The following is a 14,231-nucleotide window of genomic DNA, read 5'->3' on the forward strand; positions in this document are numbered from 1 at the left end:
CCCAAGCTTTTCTGCTGAGGAAATTGTTTCTGAAGGCCGAGAGAAATCTCAGTTCCACAATTCCAGATAGAAAGTACGATTTCTGTAGGAAAACGGTCCTAAGACTCACATATCCGTGTGTGAAGAGAAAGTTTAGGAAATACACTCCGGTGAAATGTGATTACACAGCGGGGAATGGAGAGGGTGCTGCTCAAGACTGTGTAGGACGCAGGGTTTGTTTGCGTGTTTGCTTCACGTCCTCAGAGAGGGACAGATGGCAATTCAGAACTGCACTTGATTGAGGGACTGCTGACGGGAACCCTGAGGTGCTGAGATATTCTAAACAAAAGGCTAAAGCGTGAGAAAAACAAGGCGAGAGTCGAACAAAGCCCGCCTTCGGGCGGCAAAATGCAATCCAGCGCGGTGCAGGCTCACCCGCGCTGTTGAAGCGCGGAGCTGGGCGGCCTCCGCGCAGCGGCGGCAGGGGGCGGGCCACCTCGCGGCCCCGTCCCTTCGTAACCCCCGCCCCTCCCGCGCCGGACCAATGGGAGCTCGGAATATTAGCAGGTGGGAGGTGCGGCCGGGTTGCTACAGCGGGAGCTGGGCGGCGGCGGCGGCGGCGGGTGCAGCTCAAGGAGTCCGGTGGATCCTGAAGCGTTGGCGCAATGGAGGGACTGGAAGGTGAGGAGAAGAAAGGATGTGGGCGGGGCGCCTGAGGGTGGGGTGGCGGGGGAAAGGGTCTGCCCTGGACCTAGGTACCGGGGAGGCAAGGGCAGATTCCATAGCGGTGGACCCCGCCGCTCCTTCGGAGGCCGGGATGATCGGGCTCTCTGCAGCCCCAGACACGGTCGAGCTAATGATCCTTAGGCTACCCCTCCTCAAACGGTTTTTACCTGATGCGCTCCCCTGCCCTACCCCACGAGTCTGATCTGCCTCTGGTAAACGCCTGCAAATCCCTTCTTACCATTTTCTGGTCTGCCTCACTACCTGAGTGTCCTATTGGTAATAACATATTTTCCTTGCAAAGCGGACTCTCCATTCATGTCTGCCGCCTCCCCACCGCCAGCTTTTGCTGGAGCCCCGGGGTGTGTCTCCAACCTTGAGCTGCTGATACTTTCCTTGGCCACTTTCCTTGGTTTCCCTAGGTAACCGTTTTTCCATTTCTGCAGCATCTTTTGTGGGAAGAGCGCCGAGAGCATCTCCCGAGGTAGTGTCACTGGCCAGTTTTAGAGCCGGGACAATAGGTTAACAGAAGGATTTAAGGGTTTATTCACGAGGACTCTGTAAGGAAAAGCCAGCATTGATTCTTTATCTTTGGGTTTATCTTTGTGCTGTACCAGGACTCCAGATCTTGCTTTGTTCCAATTCTTTCACTTCTCTGTTCTCTTTACCTATGTCATCCTGTGTAATACAGCATTCTCTTAAAGACAACAAAGGAAAAAAAGAAAACAGCATCAGCAACAGCAGTTTCAAGATTCCTTTTCAAATTGTGCTTAATCCTTCTAATGAAGAATAACCCTAATAGAACGGAGGGATACTGTTGCAATGATTTAGCTTTTTTCCTCCTCTTAATTTACATAGATTCAGGTGGAATTAATAAACAGAGGCATTGAGCCCTGTGTATTGTTGTATGCTGGAGAGTAAATTATTAAGTTGTGTTATGAAAAGAAAAGTAATAACTGATAACTTTCTGCAGTGACCTAGTCTCACCAAAAAGCAAATGCAGTAATGAATATGATATTATTTCATGCTTTTGCTCCCAGGTGATGCTCTCATACTAACCACCTTGAGGATGATAGATAGTCGAGACCTGTGATGATTTTCTGTTTGTGTGCAGCTGCAGTGTACTATAACAAATGAAGTTCTTGTTCTTTGCTTATTTAGTTTATTTTAGGCAGATCACTCAAAAGTTTGCATGAAGTAGGAATTGTAATGATATTCCTTACTCAAGGTGTTTTTGTTTAGAGAACTCCTGGAGACAGCTTATTTTTTTTAATGAATTTTCAAACATATGATGGTATTTTAGCATAGGATCATGGGTCCTGCATTTCTCATGAAGTTATTTTAATACACATACAGTGCTTTAGAATGGTTTTTCTGAAGCTTTGTTTTTCTATTATTTAGCATTTGTAATTGAGGCAAAGATCTTCATCTGACTTTTCATTTATTTATGCTAAGCATCTAAAACAATGTCTGACACAAAGTAGGTGTTCAATAAATATTTGTTAGATAAATGACTTTGTCCATGAGAGGCCCTGGGGATACAGGAAAAAATAAAAAGTCAAAGCGCTCTTCTCATTGAACCTACATTTTAGTGAATCTTATGTTTTAGCAATGCTGACATTACTTTTGAAATCTTACCAAGAATGCTTTTAAAATACAATGAAAATCTATTATGATACCCAATTACATGGGTGAAGAAAAACATGAATTCTGCTGTAATATGTTATCATGGGTATGTTTTAGGGGCCCAACTTGTGATGTTTCATGTTAAACAGTACTTCTTTACTCATTTAATTTTTTTTAAACAAAATTGCTATCATTAACAATGTTATGGTGTGTTAATTGTAATGAATTAGGTTACAATATATGAAGTTATCCTTTTTCTAGGGCAAAACAGTTGAATATTGGTAATTTCAAATGGTAATAAAAATTTTTAATAAAATAAAAGCTCTCAGAGACTTTTGTTGAAGTTAGTGCCTTTCTTTTTCTCCTCCTCCTTTTAAAAATTTAGCCCTTGTTAGGTCACACTTTATAAAGAAGAAATTTGAGTCTTAATGAGGAATTCATTAATTCATTCCTCTGTGACTTTGTTTAATAAACAGTGATACATTGGTACAGTAAAAGATAGAGTTTTTCCCTATTGGAAATTAAAATCCAGCATATCAAAGTTGTCTAATGAACCTCATATTGCAGTATTCAGTAGAAAATCTTTGAGAATTTGCTTAATACATACCATGTGTGTTTGTGTGGTTAGTTGCTCAGACATGTCTGACTCTTTGTGACCCCATGGACCGTAACCTGCCAGGCTCCTCTGTCTGAGAAATTCTCCAGGCAAGAATACTGGAGTGGATTGCCATTCCCTTCTCCAGGGGATCTTCCCGACCCAGGGATCAAACCCGTCTCCTGCATTGCAGAAGGATTCTTTACCATAGTAATTAAGCAAATATAGTACAGCTTGGCATGAAATTAAAAGGAATTAAACTCATGTTTTTAATTGAAGCCAGTTAGCAGACTAAACTTGATTTTAAAATCAGAAAATATATGGACTCCTGAAAAATTTTATTGAAGATTGTCATACTCTTGGGGCTTCCCTGGTAACTCAGCTAGTAAAGAATCTGCCTGCAAGGCAGAAGACCCCAGTGCGATCCCTGAGTTGGGAAGATCCCCTGGAGAAGGTATAGGCTACCCACTCCAGTATTCTTGGGCTTCCAGGGTGGTTCAGATGGTAAAGAATCCAAGTGCAATGAAGGAGACCTGGGTTTGATCCCTGGGTTGGGAAGATCCCATGGGGAAGGGGACAGCTACTCACTCCAGTATTCATGCTTGGAGAATTCCATGGACAGAGGAGCGTGGCAGGCTGCCGTCCATGGGATCGCAAGAGCCGGACACAAGTTAGCAACTAAACCACCACCATGCAGTATAGGTATGTCTAAAGGCAATAAAAGTAGTCCTAGACCTGGGAAAGTTCAATCTCTTTTAAGCTTTTCATCTGTAAAATGGAGAGAGGACAAACCCTAAGCAGGTTTTATCCATATGTATTGTCATTCCTTTCCTAATATGTTGATAAGTCATTATCAACAATTGTGACAGATCTTCCTGTCTAGTCCTCTTTTGGACTGCTAAAATTGGTAGGGCTTAGGGTATTGCCCTCTAAAACTTGATTAAAGTTTGATTGCTCTTTTCTAATGTAGCTCTTGATATAGTTGAAGAAAGCCACGCTGTCCCTTTAGGGGTTTTTGTTTGTTTTTCCCTAATCTAAGCACTGGTTTAACTGATAATTAATTCATCATCTTTACTAATTTATCTTGATTCATTCTTTTTTTGGTACTGACTTTGATGCCATATTATTTTAATAGCCAGTGTATTGGACAGATCTGTGCTTGGATCCTTGCTTTGCTTCTTTTTAGCTTTGGAGCTAATACACTCCAATCTACCTGAACTATATTAAGTATTATATGATGTAACATATATTAAGCATTTGGCAAACTGCCTAGTACATAGGAGGCCCCCTTTAGTGCTTGTTTATTGGATGGATAACAATCCCAGGAAGTGTGTTAGAACCTTAAGAGTAAGTAGTTCAGTGTAGGTAAAACGTAGCCGACTTGGAAGGGGTTGTGGGCAATCTCACTAGATAATTGTGGCAGCAGAATAGATTGGAGAAGGGAGAGGCTGGAAACGTGTATATGTGATAAAGATTTGAACTAAGGCAAAAGCAGCAGAAATTAAAGAGGGGAGATAGGTATGAAGACATTTCTGTGATGGAGAGATGAAATAGAACTGCTGGATGTGGGAGGGAAGAGGAATCAAGGATAAAGCAGTTTTGTAGCTTGGATTAAGACTTAATACTATCTTTAACCAAGAGAAGGACAAGTTTGGAAGATGAGGTAATGATTTTGGCTTTAGAAATGTTGTATTTGTATGGTACTCAGGGCATATCTGGTGGAAAAGTTTTATAGCTGCCTGTAAATGTCTGTTGGGAGTTTTTAGTAGTCATCAGCTTATTAGTGACAGAAAATAGGTATGTTTGCTAAGCGAAGCTATATTTAACAAAATGAAGAAAAAAAACTTGGGGGGAACTGATGCTTTAAGGTTGAGCAGGAAAGGAAACTAGAGGAGGGGGCAGTCTTTAAAAAGGCTTCAAAATTGTCAAGAAAGGGAAGAGGGGCAGAATGAATATTTACTGAGTATGCTAGAAAAAGCCTGTAGCACTTGGTGTTCTTAGAGACCTAAGTACTAACCAGGTGCAACCCTGCTGGCTTGTGAAATCCGAAACACTTGGGCTTAGGAGAAAGAAAGATCACTGAAGCCAAGAGAGAAAGGGCTTTAAAGGTAACAGGGATTGGTCAGCAGTGTCTCATGATATAGGAAGGTCCAGTAAGGTGAGGATTCAAGAGGCATTTCAATTTGACAATTAATAGATTAACGGTAATCAGTTGCTTCTGTTTCTTAAGGTCTTTGTCTCCTAATTGAATAAACTTTACCTGATGGTATCTACTTCCCAGACACACACATAGTATTATGACCATCTTCTCTCTCCTTACTCTGTTCTGTTTTTCTGTCTTTGCACTGTCCTTTTCACTAAAAAACATTTTATGAACAGTGTTATTAGCTCAGTCGTGTCTGACTCTTTGCGACCTCAGGGACTGTAGCCTGCCAGGCTTCTCTGTTATTGGGATTCTCCAGGCAAGAATACTGGAGTGGGTTGCCATTCCCTTCTCCAGGGGATCTTCCTAACCCAGGAATGGAACCTGAGTCTCCCACATTGCAGGCGATTCTTTACCATCTGAACCACTAAAGAAGCCCATATAAGCAGGTAAATATATAAAATGTCAGGTAGTGAAAAAAAGTGATTTTTTTTTCCTCCAAAGAGTAGAAGCTTGGTGAGATCAGGATCTTTGATTCATCTTGTTTGCCTAATTTCATCCCTGTTTTCATCCTATTTTCATCCATTTCATACCTAATTTCATTCCTGTTTGCCTAATTCCTAGAACAGTTCCTGTCTCATGGTAGGTGCTCAGTAAGTACTTGTTGAATCAACATATGTGTCTATTTTAATACAGTGTTTAGTCCTGATAAAGCTTGCCTGTATTTCAGATTGGGAGTGAATGAAAGGTAGAGAAGAGTTAGTCGGTAAATGTAAGCCGGTGTTTCAAAAAATATGCTACTCAGGATATTGGTCCTAAATAACTTTTAGGCACAGAAAGGATTTCTGTTGGGGAAGTAATGCATACTAAATCTCTCTCTCTTAAAACTGAGGAAGTTCTACTCTAAGAAAACCTGTTTGTTTAATCTAGCATTTTCCAGACATTTAACCATAAGCAAAGGATTTGAGGGTGATTGGTAGAAGTAGTGGAAATGACTAGTCAAGTTCAGAATGGATAGGAATGGAAGTACAACCAGGAATGGGTTATCAGGAAAATGCAAGTCACTCTGAGATCAAGAAAGTGACCGAAAGGTTGATTGTAGAAGTCTGTAGTTAGCGTGCTTGTGTATTTTAAGAGTCCAGAGATGGAGCTTTCTAAGTTGTCTTAGCAGTGGTTGTTTTTACTGGAGAGCAGGTCACTAAAGTGAATGAAGGGTGAAGACTGTGTGCTGAGTAGGTTAAGGGTGACTGTGAAATACTGAAATCTAGGATGAGCTGATAAATATGCTATATTTATTATGGTGTATTAGAGTTAGGGGTGCTCCTAGGTCATTTAATCTAATATCCTTATTTTATATAAGAAGAATGTGAACCTTAGAGAGGTTTCATATCTTGCCCAGCAAGTCATAGTTCTAAGTGACAGAGCTGAGACTTGTCTTAGACAGTATGAGACAAATTCCAGTGCCTTTTCTATTGTAAAGAATATTAGAACATTTCCATTAGGACAAACTGTGGCTTCGTGACTAAAAGCCTAAGCTGCTTATCATGACCTGTTGGTAGACATTCTTTCCAGGGGATGTTGATGCCAACACACGTGACATATTTTGTGGATTATAGGGCTATGCTGTATAAGAGAAAACTAAATTTATATATATACATATATTTATTTTAAATAACATAATGACTTAATTTTTTCTTGTTTTTGGAAATAATTTAAAATGTTTTCTCTGTAATGCTATTTTCTCTTTTTTATGCCTTTGGTGATAATAATTTTCTTTTTCTTTGAATACAATTTGAACATGTTTGATGACTTATAGGAATTAATCCCAGGAGTTGATTTTATGGTGGTAGTCTTGTTGCTGTTATATTAAGTTTTAAGCTTTTGTATTAAAAAAAAAAAAAAAAGGAAGAGGATTTGGTTCTTAGATATAGAACCAAAGAAGTAAATCATGTAGACTGTTGGCTTTATCAAGCAGTGACTGCTTGTGTCACTGTCGCTTGGTACATGCTTGGCAATTGGTAGGGACTCAAGTAGGCACTCACATTATTTCCATGTGTTAACTGATTTTTTTCAACAGTTAATTTTCAAAAGATTTTTCTTTGTTATCTATTTAACAAGGAAATACTAAAATATACTTTGAAGCAAGTAACACTTGGTACTATTCAGCATTTTATATTGATATGTTTTTAAATCATTGTTTGGAATTTGAAGGAAGACATGAAAACTATAAATAGGTAAGTAGTATGTGGTATCACTTTGACAGTCATTATGAAGACATTCTAATCTTCATGTATCTAATGGATTCAGCTGCCAGCAACTGCCTCAGCTTTCTGGATAATTAATGGAATTAAGTGATCCAGATAAATGAAATTGCTTTGATCTCCCTAAATAACCTAGTCTTTGTTATTGGAAAGGACAAATCAGGCAAAGCTTAGCTATGCTTTTGTACTGTTCACAGCTTAACTGCCACCGTCCAGGCATTGACTTCCATCTGACATGACAAATAGTCACTCTCTGCCACTGAAATAGGGCAGAGGAACACCTGAAGTATGCAAGAATAAACATTCTTCTGTTACTGTTTGATTGTGTTCCCACCAATGTCTGTTTTGATTTTCCTAATAAGTTTTCTGTGGACTCAATAAATGCCTTGCAACAACACATATATGAAGTCAATAACTGTACTTTTATCATGAGTTTGTCACTTCTAGAAGATAATGGTTTTCTGATAAAACAGTTCTAACCATCAGTAAAATCAGTGCAGTTCAGTCTCTCAGTCATGTCTGACTCTTTGTGACCCCATGGCCTGCAGCACACCAGGCTTCCCTGTCCATCACCAGCTCTTGGAGCTTGCTCAAACTCACGTCCATCAACTTGGTGATGCCATCCAACTGTCTTATCCTCTATCATCCCCTTCTTCTCCCGCCTTCAGTCTTTCCCAGCATCAGGGTTTTTTTTTTCCAGTGAGTCAATTCTTTGCATCACGTGGCCAGAGTATTGGAGTTTCAGCTTCAGCATCAGTCCTTCCAGTGAATATTCAGGACTGATTTCCTTTATGATTGACTGGTTTGATTTCCTTGCTGTCCAAGGGAATCTCAAGAGTCTTCTGCAACACCACAGTTCAAAAGCATTAGTTCTTCAGCACTCAGCTTTGTTTATGGTCCAACTCTCACATACATACCTGACTACTGGAAAAACCATAGTTTTGACTAGATGGACCTTTGTTGGCAAAGTAATGTCTCTGCTTTTTAATAAGCTGTCTAGGTTGGTCATAGCTTTTCTTCCAAGGAGCAAGCATCTTTTAATTTCATGGCTGTAGTCACCATCTACAGTATTTTGGAGCACCCCAAAATAAAGTCTGTCACTGTTTCCATTGTTTGCCCATCTGCCATGAAGTGATGGGACCAGATGCCATGATCTTAGTTTTTTGAATGTTGAGTTTTAACCCAGCTTTTGCACTCTCCTCTTTCACTTTCATCAAGAGGCTCTTTAGTTCTTCTTTGCTTTCTACCATAAGGGTGGTGTCATTTGTGTATTTGAGGTTATCGATATTTCTTCCAGCAATCTTGATTCCAGCTTGTGCTTCTTCCAGCCGGTGTTTCTCATGATGTACTCTGCATATAAGTTAAATAAACATGGTGATAGTATACAGCCTTGATGTATTCCTTTGCCAATGTATTCAGTAGAGAATATGATAAGGATACTCCGTTTGTCATTTTAATGAAAATTGCACGTATAGAAGTAAATTTAGGTGTGGTATTTGGCTAGAAAATAAAATGACAAATTGACTTAGTTATGTAGATCCCAAGGCATGCAGTGAGTGTGTATGTGTATGTATGATGAAATTTGTTATGCGAAAGTAAATGAAAGATGCATTATAATAACTTGATTTTGTGAAAATTGCAGAAACTTCTTTATGAATTGTGTCAGATTCATTAATGTCAGATTATCTCAATCTGCTGGTCCAGTGAATCTTAATATTATGTGTATGAAAAAATCAATTTACATAATGCATAGTAACTAGGTGATCTTTTCCTTAAAGCATAATACTTCTGAGGTTGGTGGGGACAACATTCTTTCTATTTGAGACTCCCTAATCATATTAGGAAGCCACCTCTTTAATCTCCAGTATTATTTCTTCCTTTTTTTTTTAAGTTTAAAACCATTATATTGTGAAAAAATAGACATAACATAAAATTTACAGTTTTAACCATTTTTAAGTGTACAATTCAGTTGTATTAAGTACATTCACATTGCTGTGCAGCCGTCGTCACTATCCATCCCCAGAATGGCTTCATCATCCAAATTGTATCATCTGTTTTTATCTTATTTTCCTTCCAGTTTTGTATATGTAATTGACATAGAGCACTGTGTAAGGGATACAGGGTAATGATTTGACTTATATACATCATAAAATGATTACCACAGTAAATTTAGTGAACATCTCTCATCTTACACAGATACAAAATAAAAGGAAAAGAACAAATTTTTTTTTTCTTCTGATGAGAAACTCCCAGGATCCAATCTCTTAACTTTCGTATACAATATAGAATGGTTAATTATCTTTATCATATTGTCCGTTACATCCCTGGTACTTTCTTATAACTGGAAATTTGTACTTTCCCATCTTCCTTCGTCCTCAATTCTGGTAACCACGGATCTGATCTCTTTTTCTGTGAGTTTGTTTGGGAAGTATAAAGTACTGGGAAGTATAAAGACCATAAACTATTTCTGTTCCTGGTGCAGAGTATAGTGATTTGATGCTTCTCTACATTTCAATATGATCACCATGGTAAGTTTAGTTACTGTCTGTCATGCAAGACATTAGTTAATATCTGTCATGCAAGATATTACAGTATTACTGACCATATTTCCCATGCTGTACATTTCATACCTGTGACTGATTTATTTTGTAACTTAGAGTTTGTATGCTTTAATATCTCTCACCTATTTCCTGCCCCCCCCCACACCGCCCTCCACCCCCGAAACCATCTGTTTGTTCCTGTGTCTATGACGATGCTTGTTTTGTAAGTTTGTTCATTTGTTTTTTAGATTCCACATGTAAGTGAAAGTATACAGAATTTGTCTTTGTCTTGTTTTACTTAGCATAGTACCCTCTAGGCTCATCCATTTTGTCACAGGTGACAAGATTTCAGTATCAACACTGATTCAGTCTTGGGATATTATATTGTCCGTATACTCTAAGTTATCCATTTTATTGGCATTTAAATTGTTCATGGTAATCTCTTATCATTTGTTTTTCCATGGTGTTAAGTGTAACGTTTCCACTTCCATTTCTAATCTTTTTTTTAATTTGAGCCCTCTTTTTTTCTTGATGAGACTTGCTGAAGTTTTATCAATATTTTTTATCTTTTAAAAGAACCAGCTTGTATTTTAATTGATTTTTTAAATCATTTTTAGTCTCTATTTTATTTAGTTCTATTTTCTTTATGATTTCTTTTCAGCTAATTTTTGAGTTTTGTTTTTCTTTCTCTAGTTCCTTTAGGTGTAAGATTAGGTTGTTTATTTGAGATTTTTCCTGAGATAGGTTTGTATTGCTATAAACTTCCGTCTTAGAACTGCTTTTCCTGCAACTATAAATTATCCATCATTGTGTTCTTTGATTTCATTTGTCTCCAGATATTTTTTACTGTGGGGTTTTTTCAGTGACCCATTAGTTGTTTAGTTCTATATATTTGTGCAGTTTTTTCTATATATTTGTGGGTTTTTTGGACAGTTTTTTCCCTTATAGTTGATTCCTGATCTCAGCATGAAGTTTCTTGATCTGATTTCAGTCTTCTTAAATTCATGGAGTCTTGTCTACCACAAAACAACCACTTGTTATATGGTTTGTGAATGTTCCATGTGCACTTGAAAAGAAGTGTATTCTGATGCTTTTGGATGTAATATTCTATATATGTTAAGACCATTTGGTTTAAGGCCAGTGTTTCCTTATAAATTTTCTCTCTGAATGATATGGTCATTGATGTAGGTGGAGTGTTTAAGTCCCCTACTGTTATTGTCCATTTCTTTTTTGTTTGTTTGTTTGTTAATATTTACTTTATGCATTTAGATGTATCTGTTGAGTGCATTTATATTTGCAGTTGTTATAGCTTCTTGGATTGATCTCTTTATTAGGTAATGTCCTACTTTGTCTTTTGTTAAAGACAGTGGTTTAAAGTCTGTTTTGTCTGATATGAGTCTACTACTTAGGTTTTTTTTTATAAATTTCTCTGTGTGGAATACCTTGGTCCATCCCTTCACTTTCAGTCATGTTTTCCTTTAGATCTTGATTGAGTCTCTTGAGCAGCATATACAAGGTCTTGTTTTTGTTTCCATTGAGCTACTCTGTGTCTTTTGATTATAGCACTCTATGTCTATATACCTTTAAAGTAATTGTTGATAGGTATGTATTCATTGACATTTTTGAAATTGTTTTCAGGTTTATTTTGTAGTCTTGTTTTTTGTTATTCTTGTTTTCTTCTTTGGCTCTCTTTCCTTGTGATTTGATAACTTTAGTATTATGTTTAGATTCCTTTCAGTTTTTTTGTGTTTGTGTCTGTTATAGATTTTTTAGTTTGTGCTTTCGATAGCAATCTGTCTATGGCTGTTTTAAGTTGATGTGATGTCCTCTTTAGTTTGAATGTATTTTAACAGTCCTGCATTTTTATTCCCCTTCTATGTTAAATGTTTTTGATATCATATTCTAGATCATTTGATTTTTATATTTCTCAGCTGCTTATTCTGTCTATGGGTGATATTACTAATTCTATCTTTTAATCTTTCTACTGGCTTTATTAGTGGTTGGTCTGCCACCTTTACAGTGTATTTGCTTTTACCAGTGAGATTTTTCCTTCCCTAACTTTCATATTTTTAGGTGAGGCTTTCTGTTTTTTGGTTAGAGAAATCCATTTTCGTTTCTTGTGGAGCTAGTTTCATGGTATTGAACCTTTTAGCTTTTGCTTGTCTGGAAAACTTTTTATCTTTCTGCAAACCTGAAAGATAGCTTTGCTGAGTAGAGTATTTTTGGTTGTAGATTTTTTTTTCCTTTCCTCATTTTAAATGTATCATGACGTTCCCTTCTGTTTTGCAAGATTTCTACTGAAAACTCAACTTATGATCTTATGTACAGTCCCATGTATGTAACTATTTACTTTTCTCTTGCTGCTCTTGGTTCTCTGTCTTTAATTTTAGCGTTATAATTACACTGTTCTTTGGTGTGGTCCACTTGGGTAGATTCTGTTTGGGGCTCCTCTCTGTGCCTCCTGAACCTGGATGATTGTTTCCCTTCCCAAGTTAGGAAAGTTTTCAGCCATTTTGTCTTCTAATATGTTCTCTGCAGCTCACGTCTTCTTTTTGAACTCCCATAATGCAAATGTTAGTGTGCCTGATGTTGTCTCAAAAGTATCTTAAACTGTCCTCATTTTTTAAATTCTTTCTGTTCAGCTTGAGTGATTTCTACTACTGTCTCTCATCTTGCTGTTCCAGTCCTCTGTATCACCTTAATTTACTGCTGATTCCTTCCAGTATGTTTTTTATTTCACTTAATTGCAGTCTTCAGCTCTGTTTCATTCTGCTTTGTATTTTCTAACTCTTTTTGAAACTTCTCACTGTGTTTTGCCATTCTTCTCCCAAGTTCTTTGAGCATTTTTGTGATTGTTATGTTAAACTCTTCACTGGGTGGATTCCTTAGCTCCGCTTCCCTTAGTTCTTCTGGTGTTTTATCTTCCTCCTTTGTTTGAAACATATTCCTCTGTCTCCTCATTTTGCCTAACTCACTGTTTTTATTTCTACTTATTTGGTAGGTTGGTTACATTTCTTGATCTTGTTGGAGTGGTCTTTTGTAGGAAAGGTTCTGTGCCTCCCAGCAGCTCACTACTCTGGTCACCAGAGCCTTATGTTTCAGGAGTGCCCCCTATGTGGCCTCATTGGCCCTTCTGATATGGTGGGCTGATTGCTATGAGTGGTCTAGTTGGTACTGATGGTCCCTGTTCCAGTTGATTGCTAGGCTTGGCCTTTGTGGATGCTGACTGCCGCTGGTGGAGGCCCAGGTAATGAGGTGGCTGTACCCTGGGCTTACAAGGCTAGTGCTGGTCCACTGGTGGGCAGAGCTGGGTAGATCCTGATGTGGCTGGCTGAAGGGTTTTCACAGATGGTGTCAGCCCACAGATCTGCAGCTTTGGGGCCAAGGGCATCCAGTGGCTGATGCCTGCCCATTGGTGGGTCATGCCAGGTCCTGGAGTAAGTGCCTGCCCTCTGGTGGGTGCAGCTGGGTCTTGGGTTCTCTGGTGATAGGGCTAGGTCCGTGGTAGGCTGGGGGAATCAAGGCGCCTGGTGGTCTCTGTCAGCCTGCTGTTGGGTGAAGCTGTGTCCCTGCAGTTAGCTGCTTGGCCTGTGGGTCCCTGGGACTGTAACACACTGTAACAGGTGGGCAGGGCTGGGTCCTGGCACTAATAAGCTAGAGGTAGGACCCTGTAATGTTTCTTGCTGGCATTAGCATTCCTCCTGGTAGAGGGAGCTCTAGAATATGGTTGCTACTGAGTCCCGATTGCCTGGTTCTCTCTGGAAGGCTCTCCAAGATGAGCATGTGTGCCTGCCCAAGACAGTTTAAAATGACTCCTTGTGCCCTGTGTTTTGGAGCATGCAAATTTTGTGTGAGTCCTTTAACAATGGAGTCTCTGTTTCCTACAGCCCTCAGGTCCCTTGAAAGTTACCCCTAAGCCTTCAAAGCTAAACATTCTTGGCTCTCATCTTCCCATTGCAGGGCTCTCTGGATTGAGGAGTCCAGTGTGGGGCTTGGACCCCTTGCTTCCTGGGGAGAACCTCTGCAGTTGTGATTATTCTTGTGTTGGTGGGTAGCCTACCTGAGGGTGTGGGTCTGGACTGCACCATGTCCCCACCTCTCCTGCTCGTCTCATTATAGTTCCTTCTTTTATCTTTAGTTGTGGAAGATTGTTTCTACTAGTCTTCGGGTTCTCATGGTAGCTGCTTTGTAAATAGTTGAAATTTTGTTGTGCTCACAGAAAAAGGTAAACTCAGGATTTTCCTACTTATCTTCTCTGTGCCACTGTAGCCACCAATGTTATTTTTTTAATGCTTTGAAGATAAGTAATACATATTAATCTTCAGATAAATTTTGTTTTTAAACTTTGGTAATTTACAGTAGAG

General features: G+C 38.9%; 1 protein-coding gene across 2 annotated transcripts in view; it reads left to right on the forward strand.

The window, feature by feature from the left end:
• Window positions 1-533: 533 nt before the first annotated feature.
• Window positions 534-14,231, forward strand: part of ZC2HC1A (zinc finger C2HC-type containing 1A) — a 47,683-nt gene continuing 33,985 nt past the window's right edge. The window contains exon 1 of one of the 2 annotated variants that reach the window (XM_069601072.1): window positions 534-660. In XM_069601072.1, the coding sequence (XP_069457173.1) occupies window positions 645-660 (16 nt within the window). In that variant the 5' untranslated portion in view covers window positions 534-644. The remainder of the gene's footprint in view (window positions 661-14,231) is intronic. The other variant, XM_069601073.1, reaches the window with a different exon arrangement.

This window comes from Ovis canadensis, chromosome 9, assembly GCF_042477335.2.
Source record: "Ovis canadensis isolate MfBH-ARS-UI-01 breed Bighorn chromosome 9, ARS-UI_OviCan_v2, whole genome shotgun sequence".
Taxonomy (NCBI): Eukaryota; Metazoa; Chordata; class Mammalia; order Artiodactyla; family Bovidae; genus Ovis; species Ovis canadensis.